The sequence below is a fragment of the Adiantum capillus-veneris genome, chromosome 22, assembly GCF_014529385.1.
Source record: "Adiantum capillus-veneris isolate H3 chromosome 22, ASM1452938v2, whole genome shotgun sequence".
NCBI classification, from domain to species: Eukaryota; Viridiplantae; Streptophyta; class Polypodiopsida; order Polypodiales; family Pteridaceae; genus Adiantum; species Adiantum capillus-veneris.
In genome coordinates this window covers 51,928,205-51,945,924 of record NC_140952.1, presented here as the reverse complement: position 1 = coordinate 51,945,924, position 17,720 = coordinate 51,928,205, and the positions used below count along the sequence as shown (strand labels likewise).

The 17,720-nt window shown below is 42.9% G+C and overlaps 1 protein-coding gene across 3 annotated transcripts in view; it reads right to left on the bottom strand.

Moving 5' to 3' along the window:
* Nucleotides 1-7,137: 7,137 nt before the first annotated feature.
* The window catches only part of LOC147429353 (serine/threonine-protein kinase SAPK2-like), a 35,202-nt gene continuing 24,619 nt past the window's right edge, over nucleotides 7,138-17,720 (bottom strand). For all 3 annotated transcript variants that reach the window (XM_086495501.1, XM_086495500.1, XM_086495502.1), the window contains exons 5-10: nucleotides 8,853-8,906; nucleotides 8,631-8,723; nucleotides 8,436-8,528; nucleotides 8,166-8,270; nucleotides 7,959-8,057; nucleotides 7,138-7,859 (exon numbers count right to left, since the gene is read on the bottom strand). In XM_086495501.1, the coding sequence (XP_086351627.1) occupies nucleotides 7,590-7,859; nucleotides 7,959-8,057; nucleotides 8,166-8,270; nucleotides 8,436-8,528; nucleotides 8,631-8,723; nucleotides 8,853-8,906 (714 nt within the window). In that variant the 3' untranslated portion in view covers nucleotides 7,138-7,589. The remainder of the gene's footprint in view (nucleotides 7,860-7,958; nucleotides 8,058-8,165; nucleotides 8,271-8,435; nucleotides 8,529-8,630; nucleotides 8,724-8,852; nucleotides 8,907-17,720) is intronic.

The following is a 17,720-nucleotide window of genomic DNA, read 5'->3' as shown; positions in this document are numbered from 1 at the left end:
TATTTATGGTTCCAACCTATCAGTGCATTTGATCTTGGCCATTTGAGTAACTTGGGCTATCTTGCACAAACCTACCTTGGCTATTTTGATCTCTTTGCACATGGCATCTTCACGTGTGTAGGAATCACGTGCATTTAAGGCTCTGGCCAATAATACATCCCAAATGCCCTCATATGAAACATCAAAGGGAGAGCCATCCTGTGTGGCATAGCCTAAGCTTGTGTGTGGGGAAATAGCATGTCACAATGAAGATGTCTCATGGTCTGCTTCTATGTATCTTGATGCACATCAAACAGTGATTCTTGGCTTTCTAGCTTCTGGACGGAATCTCCTTTCCCACCTATATCCCCGCACATTTGAGTGTCCAACTTCCTTTTGCACTAATGAGCCTCTCTATACATGGCGATGTCAAAGTACCCAGTGTCTAGGCGGAGTGCTCTGTTACATGTCCATACTAACATCTAGAGGGCCTCATAGGGCATGAGTAATGCATGGGGTGACTAGAGCCTAGAATCCATCTCCCAACCTCCCACTAGATAGGAAATGCTCCTAGCCGGATTCCCTTGTCCACACGGCCTAGTCTGGCCCTTGGCCCGGTCCATGACTCCATGGCCTTGCCCTTGTCCTGACATTACTCCCCCCTTAAGGAAGAGTTTTCGTCTTCAAAAACAAAAGTGGGAAACTTCTTCTTAAGAACACTAATGTTTTCCCAAGTGGCACCTTCCTCAGGTCGATCTTTCCACTTGATTAAAGCTTGTTGACGTACATGATGACGCGTACGTAAATCATGACAGTCAAGAATTCGTTCAGGTTCATGCGGTAAGGTAGGAGGTTCAACGAAATCGACCAGAATTTGTTGGCCAATGATATTGTCATCCCTATGTAACCGCTTACGTAAATGGCTTACATGAAACACTGGATGAATACAAGAATGTGTAGGTAGCGATAGTTTAGGCACGATCATCCACTCGCTTGAGTGTTTTGAAAGGCCCACAATATTGTGGAGATAATTTAGGTGTTGGCCCAGTTTTTCAGACTTTCTGAATGCTCTGGCATGTGTAAAAATACTTCCTCCCCTTCCTCAAAGATAACTTGCCGACGTTTCTCATCAGTGTATTTCTTATACCGATCTTGCGCTTGTCGGACGTTCTGACGAGTGAGTTTCAGCATATCCATGTGGTCTTTGAGAAAATCCTTAACCTGTTGGAGTTTTTGGTTGCCAACCCCACAGTAATAGGTGACCTAGGTTGAAAACCATACATGAGCATGAAAGGACTGAATCCAATCGTGACATGCTTAGCACTGTTGTAAGCAAACTCAAGAAGAGGTAAATATTCTTCCCAGACTGATTGTTTCTTGCTAACGTATGTGCGTAGCATATCCTCTAGCACTTGGTTAACTCGTTCAATTTGACCATCCGTTTTTGGATGATCGAATGTACTGAGGTTGAGTTGTGTACCCAATCGTTTAAACACAGCTCTCCAAAAATGACTGTTAAACTTGGAATCACGATCACTGATAATGTTACTTGGCAAGCCATAAAACTTGTATAGGTTGTCCACAAATAACTTGGCTAATTCTGGAGTCTTAATCATTGATTTGGTTGGGATAAACTTACATAGTTTAATCAACCGATCTACGACCACCCATACTGAGTCATGACCTCGTACAGTGGTTGGTAAACCCACAATAAAATCCATAGAGATACTTTCCGATTTACCATTGGGAATCTCCAAAGGATGTAAGAGTCCTCCTTCTTTCAAGCGCTCTCCTTTGTTAATCTGACATTTTTAGCAATGCAAGACATAATCTTAAACAAAGACATGTAAACCTGGCCAGTAAAATTGTCGTCGTACGAGAGCATAAGTCTTTTTAATACCCAGGTGTCTTGTGCTTGGACTGTCATGACATTCATAAAAAATTTGGCGCCGAATGTTTGTGTCCGTCGATACATAAACTCTCCCCTTATGGAGTAGGTACCCATTGTCGATGGTAAAATTATTCCATCGTTGTAGTTCATCACTCAATAGAGGAGAAGTGTGTGTGGAGGTTAACGATACACTACCATCATTGGAGTGAGAAGGATCCTCATTTATACATGGCTCCACACTTTGGAATATGCGTCATCCTGCTCATATTTTCCCTTTAGAGAATCCAAAAATTCACTACGAAGTTCCGTGAACAAGAGAGAATTGATCTCTAGCATACGACTAAGAGTGTCAGCCACCACATTGTATCGTTCTTTACGATACCGGAGCTTGGCATCATATTCCTGAAGAATCTCAGTCCACCTGGCTTTTCGACCCTTCAAATCAGTTTGTTGTGTAAACCATTTAAAGCTTTCATGGTCAAACACAATCTTAAACTAAGCACCATACAAATAATGTCTCCATGTTTTCAAGGCAGACACTATTGCATAGAGTTCGCATTCATAAGCAGAGTAATTCTGATGTGCTGAATCAAGCTTCATGCTTTCAAATGCAATTGGCCGCCCTTCTTGTAGCACGACTGCTCCAATAGCACGGTCACTGGCACCAGTTTCCAAAACGAATGGTTTCAAAGGATCTACAATAGCTAGGATTGGAGCTGTAGCTAATGCATCCTTGAGCGTATCAAAACTATGTTGTTGAGCGGGTCCCCAATGAAAAGCTTTGCCTTTGCCTTTCAATTGGTCTGTCATGGGAACAACAATACTAACATAGTTTTTAACTAACCTTTGATAAAAACCTGCAAATCCTTCAAAAATATATAACTCTTCCAGATTTTTAGGAGAAGGCCACTGCCGTACGGTATCCACTTTGGTTTGATCCATGTGTAGTCCAGTAGCCAAAATAACATGCCCAAGATAGTGAATTTTCTCCTTCAAAAAATCACACTTAGATTTCTTGGCATATAATTGATTTGTTCGTAACAATTCGAACATCTGCCTCAGATGTTGTAAGTGTTCTTCTTTAGAATCACTGTATACTAGAATGTCATCGAGAAAAAAGATGACAAATTTACCCAAGTACGGCTTCAAGACACTATCCATAAGTGTCATGAATGTTGCGGGCGCATTGGTTAACCCAAAAGGCATAACCAAAAACTCGTAGTGTCCAAACCTTGTTCGGAATGCAGTTTTGGGTATATCAGCAAATCGGATACGTACTTGGTGATAACCTAACCGCAAGTCTATTTTCGTAAAAATACGAGCATGAGTGAGCTTGTCGAACAACTCATCCACGCATGGAAATGGGCACTTGTTCTTAATAGTAACCGCATTTAAGCCACGATAGTCTACACACATGCGCATACTACCGTCTTTTTTCTTCACTGATAGGATAGGAGAAGCCCATGGTGAAGAACTGGGTTGGATAAACCCTCTGCTAAGATAGTGAGCAAGCTGACGTTCCACCTCAGCAGCTTCAGAGTAACTCATGCGGTAGGGTGGTTTACTGATTGGTTTACTGCCTGCAACCACATCGATGCTATGTTGCACCGATCGTGTCGTCGATAATCCTGATGGTAAATCATTAGGAAAAACATCGTAAAATTCCTTTAATAAAATTTTCAAATCACTAAAAACCTTTGCTTGTTGAGAAGTAGTCGTTGGTGGAATAGATGAGAGAAAAGCATACGGCGTTGACATGTGTTCAACAGATTCAATGTTAGAGAGAAAATGAGACAACGAGTAACACAAGAAAACTTGATCTATTTCATTATCAGAAACAAGCTACATAAGCTCAGTTGTACATATTAGTGGTGAAGAAGGCACATCCTTCTCTCCTAACAACAACACATGTGTGCCATGGGATTCAAACATCAAGCTGTTGTACTCATAGTTACGGTTCAGTGATGGACTTAGGCTATGCAACCATTCCCTACCAAGTACCACGTTTGCCCTCTCCATGTTCATAACCTGAAAATCCAATGATGTGGAGTAGCCTTATACTTCTAACGGTACAGCTCGGACTTGAGTATCCCACATTTCGGCATCATATCCATTCATCATTGCTACCTTGTAGTGGTGGGAACTCGGAGTTTGAGGCAATTTGAGTTTTTTCACCAATCCATAATTAATGAAATTGTGAGTAGCACCGTCATCTACCCAGATGGACACCTTGTGCCCTTGTAGAGATCCATGCATACGTACTAACTCATGTGGTCCGAAGGTCTATTGCCACATGGAAACTGTGAGACAGCATTCATGCACCACCTCAGTGTGTGTTACTTCCACTGTAGAGAATCATGAGGAAGACTCAAGAGGCAACAATTGCACCGTGTGCACTGCTTTCTCCTTGCCATGAGCAGCAAATTTTCCCTTGGGACAATCCTTTTTACCATGACCGCTTCCCAAGCATTGAAACATAACTTCTCTTTTTTAGCGTTATCAAAGTCCTCAGGAGAGAGAGGACCACGGAACCCCTTGGGTTTTTTAGATGCTTTAGAATTGGCTACTATAAATTTCCTTTTAATGTGCCCATATTGTATGCGTGTATTACCATGTGTATTAGTAGGCACGTGATTATTATGTGATTTCTTTTCATCTGGATCATCATGAGTGTGTGCTTTCACTATGGCCTCCTCAAGTGTTTTAGGGTCTTGAGTCTTGACGTGCTTCTTAAGCTATGGCGTGAGACCGTGGATAAAACCACATACTTGCTTAAAGGTGTCTAGTCCTTTCAACTTGAGGATAACATCTCAATAGTGAGAGATATATTCAAGTAATAATGGGTATTGGCGCATGGAACACATATCCCGTGTTGGCGCATGGAACACGTACCCGAAGCCGTCCAATTTCGATATGCCTCATTTGTAGGCAAGAATTCTTTGCGAAACATAGCGTCAAAGGCTGCCCAACTCTGTGGTATGATATTCTTCTGAGAGACATCCACCACTTGTAAGCCTTGCCTTCCAGAGTTAAGCTTGTTTGCAGTGCTCTGACTGCGTCCGGGGTATGCCGTAAGGAGTGAATTCCATCCCACTTGCTGAGAAAGATATTCACTGCATCCTTATTGCGATCTTGGTCTTCTCCCTTAAAAGTCGGTAGTTTGGCGTTTTTCAACAACTCATCCACCTCCTTTGCAGTGAGAGTGTGCAAAGAATTGGGAGATGGACCTTGTTCATGATCAGAAGGGCCTTGCCCATGTGTAGCAGTGTGCTCATGCATGTGTGTGTCAACAGGGCCCTTGACCTGCTGCTACGTAAGTTGTATCACTAATGTAGATAATTTAGTGACGTTTTTATTTAGAGATGAAAACTTTCCTTCCATTAGTGATATACGTGTTTGAAGTGCACGAAATTCTTGAATATAAAGCAACTCATAAGCATCATCACCTCCCGTAGCGTCGCGGGCACCCTCCGTGAGAGCATCCGACCGCAAGCCATCATGGGCAGGATCAGGCATATGATGCTCAAAATCAAAAGTCATGTTGATATCTGAATCCATGGCAACACCGTGCAATGGAAGGAATAGAAGGAAAAATACTTGGAGTCGAAAATTAATCCCGTAGCCGTATGATGCACCACAACAGGTAATTAGCTGTGCTAATTACGTTAGTGGTCCAAGCTTTAAGCAACCGGTAAATTTGTTGGTAGTCCAAGCTTTAGTTAACCGGTAAATTCACCCGTTCAAGGGTACCGGGTAGATTTGTCGCAGTCGGCTTAAGGTTCCAAAGTATCTATTGATTCCGGACACTGAGGGGACAATTGGAATTTTCTGCACTTTAAGACTATTTGCAGCAAACGGACTGCTTGTCCATGAATGTTGCGGCTTGTCGGATGAGATGTGAGTTTGCTTGTACTCTCAAGTAAGGTCGACTACATGTCGGGTGGACATCGACTGCATGTCGGGTGGGCATGCACTCTAAGTCCAAAAAAATTGTCCAATTTTTGGACCTTAGGGCAAGCCCGTGTGAAAAACAAAACCTCCTGTGAGAGGCTATGGCGCTGCAGGCCGCCGAAGACTGGACGAGGAGAGTCTTACCACCTTGTGTGGTGCTCCACCGAGGACGCCAAAGAAACGTGAAGTGGCCGCAGGGGCAACACGAACCCGCCGATGTCGACAGCGCCTGAGATGGCAGAGGTCGAGCTTGCTCCCTCCTCGGCACAAGCCCGTCTGCCCAAGCTGCGTTGGTGCGATTTTTTTGTTGCTTAGCAAGCGGCCATGCTCGCCTCCAATCTCCTTCCCCCTCTAGCTTTGCATGTGCATGCTAAGAGTGGAGGTCCACGACCCGACCCACTTGCCCAAAATAGACCTTGCTCTTGATAGCAGTGTAATGCATGGGGTGACTAAAGCCTGGAATCCACCTCCCAACCTCCCACTATATAGGGAATGCTCCTAGCTTGATTCCCTTGTCCACACTGCCTAGTCCAACCCTTGGCCCAATCCATGACACCATCATTTTGGTCATGACTGAAAATCTACTATGATTACTTTCCTACCCTTCTTCTCTTGCTTGCAAAACTTTAGGCATGCAAACCTTAAATCTATAGTTTCTTTTTCCTTGTTTGCCAAGATGATGGAAGTGTCATTTTTCAACCTATCTTTTTAAGTATTCAAGCTGCGTCCATTCTTTCACACAATTCAATATTCATTACAATCACCTCTACCCTCACGAGTGCCTACATTTCCCCTTTCAATGTTGTGTATATCTCAACTTGAGTCTCATTACACCATTTTGCAAATTCTTCCTCATTTTTCTTTATGCATACATATCTTTGAGAACTTCCATGACTTCGTACATCTTTTTCAACTCATAAGGCTCAATTCACCCTTGCTCATCACCTACCTTCTCATACATGAGTTCATTTTTGACCTTGAAAAGCTTTCTTGCTCTCAACAAACCTGGTGATGATATGATGTCGCAGCTTCTTCCGAAAAGTATGTTTTTGCTTGTGTGGGAGTGAAGTAGGTGCTTCCATTCTGTGGATTTATTGGTTCATTCATCGATTCCTTATTAACTTCTCCAAGCAAGCCCTTCCTTTGAAATGCAACTTCCAATTGTTGATGTTAAAAGATTCAAACCATGGAGCACCATGTAGAAAGGGACATTCATGTGATTTGTGTCAAATTTCTTTATTAGATTCAAGAGGTGCATAGAAATGAAAATTCATGAAAACAGAGATGCATGCATACAATGCTTCCACATTTGGACATAGAAGATAACTTGTAGTGCTCTTACAAACTATGGATTAACCATTTCAACAATCCAAAATTACACCCTGCATCTCCGAAAAACTACTTGATGCAGTGGCACTTTTCTGTACCTCTATACCTCCCCTGCTTTTGATGATCTTCCAAGGGTTCACCCACCCACCATAGCGCATAGACCTGCTTTGCTGTAAATTTCTCTGCTCGGTGAGTGACTCCCATTTGAGGTATGAGCGCGCACATGCTCATGCACGGAGAGAGAAATCTAGTACAAGACTGCCTTGTTATTCACAGCTGAGAAGGACAACCCATCATTAGGCATTCACATGTGGGGATTTTGATGGGCTTCTTGAAAAGAATAAATTGTCAATGCACCCCGCATTCTCCTTTACAAGGCTAATGAAAAGAACAAACATTCTAATCCCCACAGGATTGAATCATTGCCACGTTCTTAATTTTAGACAGCACAAACAAAATCTCCGCTGCTTCCCACATCAGGATCAAAGTCCATCTCATCACCATAGAAGAGACTGTCCTCAAATACCTTCCCAGTATTTGTTCCAGGAGTCCCTGCTTCCTCAACAATTCTCATAATATCTTCAACGCTTTGCGATGGAGCAGGAATCTGGTTGGCCTCGTTGATGCCCGCATCATACCCATCTTGCATCTCCTTAGGCAGGTTTTTCAAAAACCAGGGATGACATTTGATTTCGGCAATTGTTATTCTCTGCACACATAATGTTTGCAAGTGATGCTTAGAGAGGGATTCGAAGAGTGACTTGACATGCTGATAACCTCAGCAGAAACTAGCGAAACAATGTTATACCTTTTCTGGGTTTGCTACAAAAATTTGCGACAAAAGATTGCGACATTCAACTGATATCCGCACGTAATCAGGAATTGTATATTGCACACTCAAAATCCGCTGTAATCACAGCCATAAATAACTTTCAAAATCTCATTATGGAAGCCAATATGAAGAAGGAAACACCAAATAGGAAATCGATTGGAGAAGAACAAATGAAATCCTTACACCAATGGACTTGCGAATGTTACGAGGTTCTTGAGGATCTTCAAATGGATATGAGCCCACCAGCATCACGTAAAGTGTAACACCACAAGACCAGACATCTGCTATCTGCACTCATGTTTTGTTCATCTGTTCATGAAGCAACCTTGATACTAAAGACATTAATGCATGTCGTAAGTTGAAATGCATATTTTGAGAAAGCCAAAGCAGGAATCCATATCTAAGATGCCGTATGCATTTTACTCAATTGTGTTCATTGTTACAGGAACATACCTTGCCATCATACTCTTTCTTGGCAAGGACTTCGGGAGCAATGTAAGCAGGTGTTCCAACTGTTGATTTAGGTTGCGAATGCAACAATGAGGACTGCAAAACCATCGTAAGTAACAATGAGCATGTTCAAAGGAGTCCTTTCATTGAAGAACAAATGGGCACACATTGATAGCTCAAACAAGATAATAGTTCTACCTTTGAATAACCAAAGTCGCAGATTTTCAATCGAGGAACAGCACTGCCGTCAAGTAAAGTGTTCTCCAACTTCAGATCACGATGGCAGATTTGCTGGCATACCACAAAAAACAAGCCCTTTAGAAACCTCAAGCTCTTAAGACCAAAAAACTACATACATCGCCCTTTGAAACTATCAGACCTCTTATAACTACCAGATAATGCAAAAGCAAAAATACATACCATATCATGGCAATAGCTCACTCCTGAAATGAGTTGCTGAAAAAAGAACCTTGCCTAGACCATACAAAACAACCAAATTCCAATTAGTGACATACCTCGTGATGTTTATCAGTACTGGTGCATTCAAAAGACAAAATTCCATAGACATGATGAAATAAATTATCCCAAGACTTCTACAACCTCAAAATTCTAAAGCCCGTTGATACTCTTACCCCAATACAGAGATCTTATGGCTAGAATTAGTAACTGGTTTTTTCATGGTTGCTTTCAGAAGCTCCAAATACACAACACAATAAGCACAGAGAGTAGGGGAGAAGAGACACAGCTTATGGGTGGAGCAGCTACAGATCCAGTTAATTATGTTGGCTCCTTATTGTAGTGTGAGATAATCAATGATAAGGTACAATTAGTAGACAGGTTAGTTGATATGGGTGGTCAGGCACATGGCCCTTTACCCCAACCATTGCTACTTGTCTGGACATTGCACTTTGTAGTGGAAGTCCTAAGAAAATATGAGGTGGATCCTTTGGAAGGCAATGAAGGTGTCATAAGATACTTAAAATGAATTTGTAGCAGTTGCTTTGGAGGCAAAGAATTAAGCGTAATGCTTACATGGATACCGATTTTGTACGGAATGTGGACAATAGAAGGCCTACTTCACACCTTATGCCTTTGCCTTCGCAAATAATGTTCTGACATGGATCTCTTGGTTGAAAAAATGCAATATATGTCTTAAAATAGCTGAGTATATTGCTGCATTAGAGGCCAGGAAGGAAGCTGTTTGGATTGCTCTTCTAGTGAAAGACTTGAGCATTACAACAGAGGTTCTTGTTTTGCGTGGTGATGAGCATAACAAGAGAGGTTGTAACCAGCTGGTCTACTGCCCAGGTGTTAACGGACAGCAAAAACATAATTTTTAGCTCATAGAAAGTAGATAGAGCTACTAAAGATTTAGCATGTTATAGATAATAGAGACATGAGATAGAATGAGAGATAGAGAGGCAGAGTTCCTTCTCTACACAACACTGGCCCCTAAATAAGCACCCCTGTCGGTGTTTGTTTATTCAAATAATGGTGAAACAGTTACAAGACTCCTCTAGGGCGATGGCACCCTGGTCATGAGAGTGTAGATTGAGAGAGTGTGTAAAGACCTGTATGGGGGTGTGTGTTGGTTTAGACACGGCACATGCACCATTTGTCAACATCTTCCCTCTCTAACTGAGCTTGTATTAAGGCTGTTTTGCACAAGCGGCCAGTTTTTCTGCTGCTAGTATCTGTGTGTGGGGCCGCCCTTGGCTGAAAATGACAGCTTTTGAGTCGCCTAGTGCCTGAGACCACCTGCCATGCATACCTGTCCAAGATGCCTTGCATGTGCCATGCATGTGCTATCCAAGTGTCCACCTTCCTTGCAACCTATGAAAGTATGAGGGTCGCCCAGTTAATTAGTTGGATGGTCTTCCTGCCATGCATGTGGCACCAGTGTGTCCAACTGCTGCTATGTTAAGCCAGTGAGCACCTCAAGCTCCTCCAATTCCTCCTCCTAAAATGCAGCCCACATAACAAAAGCATGAAACAATTGCAGATAGTCATCAGAGTCCAAGGCTATGGACCAATTTGGTGGCATTCCCTCCCGTTAAAAGAAGAGTATCTATTTATTTATTTATTTATTTATTTATTTTATTTTTTGCTAGCATGAAAGTATCCTGTCAATGCATCATTATCCAATATGGCCTACACACACCATAAAGCATTCATGAACACAAAATTGTCTACACTACACGCTGGTCCAACATTTCACGTTTGCACAATGATCCAACCTTTCACATTAGCTTCCGCCCTGGTTCGACATTTCACATCAAACTTATGTGGATTTACCAATGAACTAGCACTCAGAGAAATGTTGCAACCATTAATCTCTAAAACTCAATCAAATAAACATGTCTATCATGACAAAACATTGAAAGAGTTTGCATCAAAATGTACATACAAAGTAGTCTGTTGGTAAAATGCTACTATGAATAAACAATTTTTTTATTAAAAAAACATATTCATGACTACTTCACTTCCATCACAATCAATTTGACTAGTGTCACAAACTGTTGACGTGTTAAGCCACTGTCACAAATTGTTGATGTGTCAAGCCACTGAAGACCTGAGCCGACTTGCAGATCCCAGCCGAGGAGACCCCGTCCAATGGGGCCAGGTGACCCAACAACAATTAAAGTAACGCAGGACCCACTTACACACACACACACACAGAAGAAGTGTAAACGGTGATGACGTGGCAGGTGTACGGACGTCCACAATCTACACTAACAGTGCCACATGGCAAACTGTACGGACATCCGTGATTTGCATTGTTGGCATGGCAAGTGTACGGACTTTCGTAAAATGCGCTGACAACTTTTAAGCATCTGCTTTGGACCACATGCTTTTAGGCTTGTAAGTTTTTCACGTAAGCTTCTTTTGAAGGGCCAAAGGCCTTTAAATATGTGCAGAGGGCTCATACTCTGACACTACCATGTGAAGGTGCAAAGGGTGAGTACCGGCATTGTACTGAGTTCAAGCAATATAAAGAAATACCGAAAGGGGCGCTAGGGTTTGGGGTCAATGCTCTCTTGGGGTGGAACTCCGTCACTCCCATCTCGTGTGTCGTGCATCTCTTTCAGTTTAGTGTTATTTGAAGTGCTTAAAGTTGTTCCGTCTGTTCTTATCCATTGGCACATGGTGCCGATCCCGTTACAGTGGTATCAAAGCTCCAATTGTGTGCTTTTCTGAAAGCATACCGGTCCTATCAAAAAGGAGACATAGCAAAACGGCGCTTCCACAAAGAATCTTCATGTCACTGCCCCGGACTTATTAGCCACTCCCACCCTTAGCCCGTCGCACGTCGGGCACGCTCCCGTCTTCATGGCTCTGTCTTACAGGGCATAAGCCATAAAGAACCCAAGACCACATGACATTCATGGATTCGGCAAAGTACCTGCAGATTCTCCTCGACGAGCTTCACGACATTCTTTAGCGGCATCCTCGGCAGAATCTTCCAATGCTGCAAAGTTTAATAGTTTTTGAATTACATGTTACCCCCTCCGATGCCCCCGGAGGTACCTCCTCCTCCAGCACTAGAACGTACGCGAGCTTTCAACCAGCAACCTTCCCAGCCGTTTGTTCCGATCGACGGAGTCTTCAGGAACATGGTGTAGCCATCTCGATACCGCCTTTGCCACCACCGTCGCCCCCACCTCCCTCACCACCACCACCCTTATGGATGCCTTGATTATCCGTACCCGAGATACGCGCCTAACCAATCGAAAGATGCCGACACAACTTTCACCTTTTCCGGGGTGAAGATCGAAAGAAATCATTGCAGTTCCTACAACAATTTTACAATATCTATGCTTTAGGGAACTATTCAGAAGAATCCAAGATTTCTCGAGCAGCGGAACTTCTTAAAGATAATGCTATGAAGTGGTGGAGTTCAATCGCAACACAACCGCGTGCTCCAAGGACCTGACAAGCTTTCAAGACAATATTTGCATGCAGTTATATGACTCTTCTCTTTGAAGTCCGGATCTTGTCAAAATGGGTCAACTTGAAAATGCTTGCCACAGAGACCATAGACAACTATAACCAAAGGTTTCTCGACGTCTACCTTCCGATGTCCTCCTTTAAGTTTATTCCCTTACCATTGCAGGAATATTATCTGTCCAAGCAAGTCTCAACCATGCAAGAGCTTATGGACCATGCTGCGGTCGGCTACAAATTGATGGAAGGTAAGCTAGAGTTTACTACAAAAACAACTCCAACCAATAACCAAAACTCTCGGCAACAACGAACAAATTCTCGAGATTCTTGTGAAAGTCGACCACAAAAGCCTCGTTTGACACCTCAACAACGAGACACCTTATTACAAGAAGGCCGATACTTTGGATGCTTTCAAACAGGGCATAACTATTCTGGTTGTCCCCTTCGTACTGACAAACCAACGAAGCCAACACTCGCGCCGACGTCCGACATAACCTCTGGACCATCTTGAGCAAAATGAGCTCAAACCAACCATTGGCCGTGTACCTGACATTTATGGCATACGACTTGAAAGTACAAATGAATTGGGTCGAGCATATGACAAAGTCAACGGCTTGAAAGCCCTAAGTTTCTTCGACCCAAGAGCTACCAAAAATTTTATCCATCCAGAATTCCTGAAGCAGATGGACTTTGATTATGATCCACAGGGTGGCGAAATTGAAGCCGAGTTAACCACAGACCAACGAGGTGATTCTTCCAATGACCATCAAAGGATATCAAAGAAAAGCCGATTTCCACATTATGAAGTTGGGCAATTGTGACGTTCTCTTGGGCATGCCTTGGCATGACAAGAATGACACAACACTCCAAATCCGGAACCGTACCATTACCGTGATGTAGAAGTACAAGCCAATCGTCCTCAAGTTCGACAGTCCGAACAAAAACCTGAATAAATTATCTAGTTGTTTTAAATACTTTTGAACTTTGTTTGAGGAAGTACTATTTGACATTTGTTTGAAATGGATGGTATTTGTTTTAAACCTGTCTTGGTGCCGATTTGAATTGTTTGACTCTGGTTTTAATATTGGTTTCAATGATTGATGATTTACTCCCGGGAGGAGTACTGAAGCAAATTGATGTTTGAAAATGGTTGCATATACTCATGGCCACGACCCTTGTGGTTATTTACGGTGGAATTATTAAGAAGTTTGAGCAGTGATTACTCTCAGCACCTCCAAACAACACAGGCTACAATCGAGGGGCATTTGGTTGTAAAAGGCCTCTATATCTCATGGCCTAGACCTTTTTAGGTTATTTGCGGGAGGAGTGATGAGGGAGTCGTTGAACAGCTCATGGCCTAGACCTGGATGGTTATTTACGGGGGGAGTGTTCATCGGCGTATATATTTTTCTATATCTTGTAATATACATATGTGAGCATTTGTGTTGCATTGTGATGTGCCAACCACTGAACATTCCTAATTCAATGAGATTACCTGGGTATATAATTTTAAAGCATGACACCCATTACAGATCACCACGGTCTAGGTGTGATGGCTAATTTTGCTATGCCGGAATATCAAGAGCTCCGATTTGGAATGAGAATATACTCCTTATTGGATGAGATTTGGAATGAGAAAACTGATTGTCCCTCGGAATGACCCTCGGAATTTTTTTTTGAACTAACTTGAGTTGTTTTGCAGATATACGGTAATCGCGGACAATTACTCTCTTTCAAGAAGGGGGGATGTCACAATCTGCTAATGTGTCAAGCCATTGAAGACCTGAGCCGACTTGTAGATCCCGGCCGAGGGGCCTAAATGCTATGAAGAAGAAGTCTTACCAACTTATGGGACCCCGTCCGATGGGGCCAGGTGACCGAAAGACAATTAAAGTAACACAGGACCCACTTACACACGCACAGAAGAAGTGTAAAAGATGACGCCCTGGCATCAATACGGGTGTCCACAATCTACGCTTACAGTGCCACGTGGAAAACTGTACGGACTCCTGCGATTTGCGCTGCTGACGTGGCACGTGTACAGATTTCCGTGAAACGCGCTGGTAGCTTTTGGGCATCTGCTTTTGGACCAGATGGATTAGGCTTGTAAACTTTTCATGTAAACTGCTTGTAAGGGCCAGGGGCCTTTAAATATGTGCAAAGGGATCATACTCAGACACTTTCGGGTGAAGGTGCAGAGCGCGAGTACCGACATTGTAGTGAGTTCAAGCAATATAAAGAAATACCAAAAGGGGCGCCAGGGTTTGTGACCAGTGCCTCTCTTGGGGTGGAACTCCGCCACTCCCGTCTTGTGTGTCGTGCATCTCTTTCAGTTCAGTGTTTTTTGAAGTGCTTAGAGTTGTTCAGTCTGTTCTTTTCCATTGGCACGTGGTGCATGTCCCGTTACAACCTATTTGTTGACAAAGTAGTGGAGTTGCTTCCCTCTTATGCAGGAGGCTTTGCATCAAGTTCAAGAGGCTCAATAGTTGAATCCGCTTGTACTCTTGGAATGGTAGGCTCCAATCCATCGTCAATCATATCCTCATGTGCAAAAGTTTTGAATACTTTAGGAGGTTTATAATATATCCATAAGTATCACTCCATAAATGGTAAAACTACAAACCAAAACTGCCATAAACTATAAAATTTGAAGCTTTTAAAGGATTGTTCAATATTGTGGACCACTCCACCCATCCAACACTAAACAATTAGAATCCAATAACACGTGTAAAGCTTCAACTAACTCTCCAATGTTACAATCTACATACAACAACAACAAACTCCAAAATTTTAGATTATGAAATGGATGATAGTCAATTATAAATGATAGTCACATAAAACTAACAGGACAATAGTCTCTATGTATTGAGTTCAATAAGGGTCTACAAGTGCCTAAAAGCCCCAAATAAGAGCACTCACATAAATGGTCGCCCAAAAACCCACTTCAAGCCCAACAAGAAAAAAAAAACTACTACTGTACGATACAATCCATACGTACGGATCCCCATACAATACGCCGTATTGTACGATGCCGATCCGTACGTTGAATATATCCAACCTTGCTTCCATGAAGAATTCACATTTCTTAGCATTAATTACCAATCAATGTTCCTTTATAATTTAACAACCTTGAGCTAAGTGTTCTCTTATGCTCAAGTTTTGATTCGGAAAAAAACAATGATATCATCAAAAAGGCTCCCACGAACCTCCTGTATTGTCTATATATACGATCCATCATATTTTTGAAGGTAGCCGGACCAATATTGAGGCCGAAAGGCATCCCTAAAAACTCATATAAACCAAAAGGAGTCCCAAAAGTACTTTTGTGGGCATCCGCAAGGGCTACCAATATTTGATGATAGCCACTCTTTAAATCAATCTTGCTAAAGCAAAAAGATCCTTGTAAAATATCATCAATCCTTGGAATACGAGATCTATTCCTAATGGAATCTTGTTGAGTGTCTTGCAATCAATGGATATTCTCCAAGATCCATCATTCTTTTGCACAAGAAGGCTTGAGGAATAGAAAGGGGAAGAACTAGGTTCGATTAGTCCTTTTTCCAAAAGCTCATGTGTCTGGTTCATAATCTCCTCCTCCTGTTGTGCGGCACTCATCCTGTATGGAGAACCTCTACACAAGTTGGATTAGTCCTTTTTCCAAAAGCTCATGTGCTCGGTTCATAGTCTCCTCCTGTTGTGACACACACCCTGTATGGAGGTTTATTGGGTGGTGAACTTATTGGGATTAGATCATTGTGTGATCTTCTGGCCTTTGTGGAGGAAGTTCTACGGGTAACTACTCAGCGTGCTGAATTTACTGTTTTTGGGCAGAAATCAGAGGGTTTATATCAGTGGAAGTGAGTTCCAGCAGGGGAATTAGTTTCCGAGCAAGTTTTGGGGCTGTTATGCTACCGAAATTTTGCCAAAATAGGTGGTATCTAGCTTAGCTGGATACAGGTAAAGAATTCCCAGGACTTTTCTTTGTAATTTACCCTCTTAAATAATAAAGAAATACCGAAAGGGGCGCCAATTTTGGGGCCTACAGGTTGTCGGCGTCTGCTCGGAGCATTCTAGCTTCCAAGCCGTGTACGCGCTTAAGTGTTAATTCCCGTTGCAGGTTACCTTTCCAAAGTTCTCCCTATGTGTATCTAAAGTAAAGAATTTTGGGTGAAGGCCAAAGTCTACCACCCTACGGGCGGGTTTCATGCTTCCATCGCCAGGATAGAATCACTTTTTCCTCAAGAAGTGAGCCTCGGTTGTTTTGGGTAAAGACACAGAGTACAGAAACGCAAGATTACACTATGGCCGACAAAGGGAAAGGCATTATGGAAGGGGGCTCCTCTTTGGAAATTCCTATGGTGTTTGAGGTTGGCGAGAGTTCACGGCCACCCGTGTCTGCGCCTTTCCCAATGTGAATGTTCCTCCAGTACAGGGCTTTATGACTGGGCAACTTGAGGATGATGCGTTCAGGACTCAGTTAGTTGCCGCGGTAAATGTGTTTTCGCAATTGGTGCAGAACCCAAGGTTTATGGAACTCTTGCAAGTGCCACCAGTGCCACAGCAAAAATAGGCAACCTACACCGCGAATAGAGCTTGTTGAGGCTCAAGCCTAAGTACTTCATGCGTCTCAGCAGGATAGGGAACACTCGCATGTTGCGGAGTTAGGGGCTCCAAAACAAGTTCCTCCCGTCCTTGAACAGGTGGTGGAACGCCTATTCCACAAGCTATGCCAGTTCAGCCTGCCACCTTTCAGAGCCCACATGCTGTCTTGAATGGACAAGGAACTGGTTACCAGGCAATGCATCCAGTTTTTCCACCACCAATGGTACATCCTAGGTATTTCTGGGGTGAATCTGTATTCCAGAATATGGCTAGTTATGTGCTTGGAAGCCAGCCATACATGCCAAGCCATACATGCCAGGAATAGTGTGTGGGGGTATGCAAGGCATGATGCCAAACCCCATGTATGGTAGCATTGGCATGCAACAAGGTTTTCAGAGCAACCAGGACCAGTTTGGGGTGCCACAAGGTCATTTTGGCATGGCTGGTTTTTCTGGACAGCAACCAGATATGGCACCTATGACGCAAAATGTTAATGGCCAAGATGCACCGATGATTCCTACTACAGTGCCCATGTTGCAGACAATTCCTTATGACAATTTGGGAGCACTAGAAAAGCCAAAAGCTTACAAAGAAGGTGGTGCAGCTGTAAAGTTTAGCACTTTCAGCAGCTTCAAGGATAAGGCAAAGGCTCTTACTTTCCTCCAGTAGTTTGATACAGCTTATGCAGGAGGGAATTTTGCAAAGGCCTCTAAGTTCAGGAAAGCTGCCACTTCCTTGACA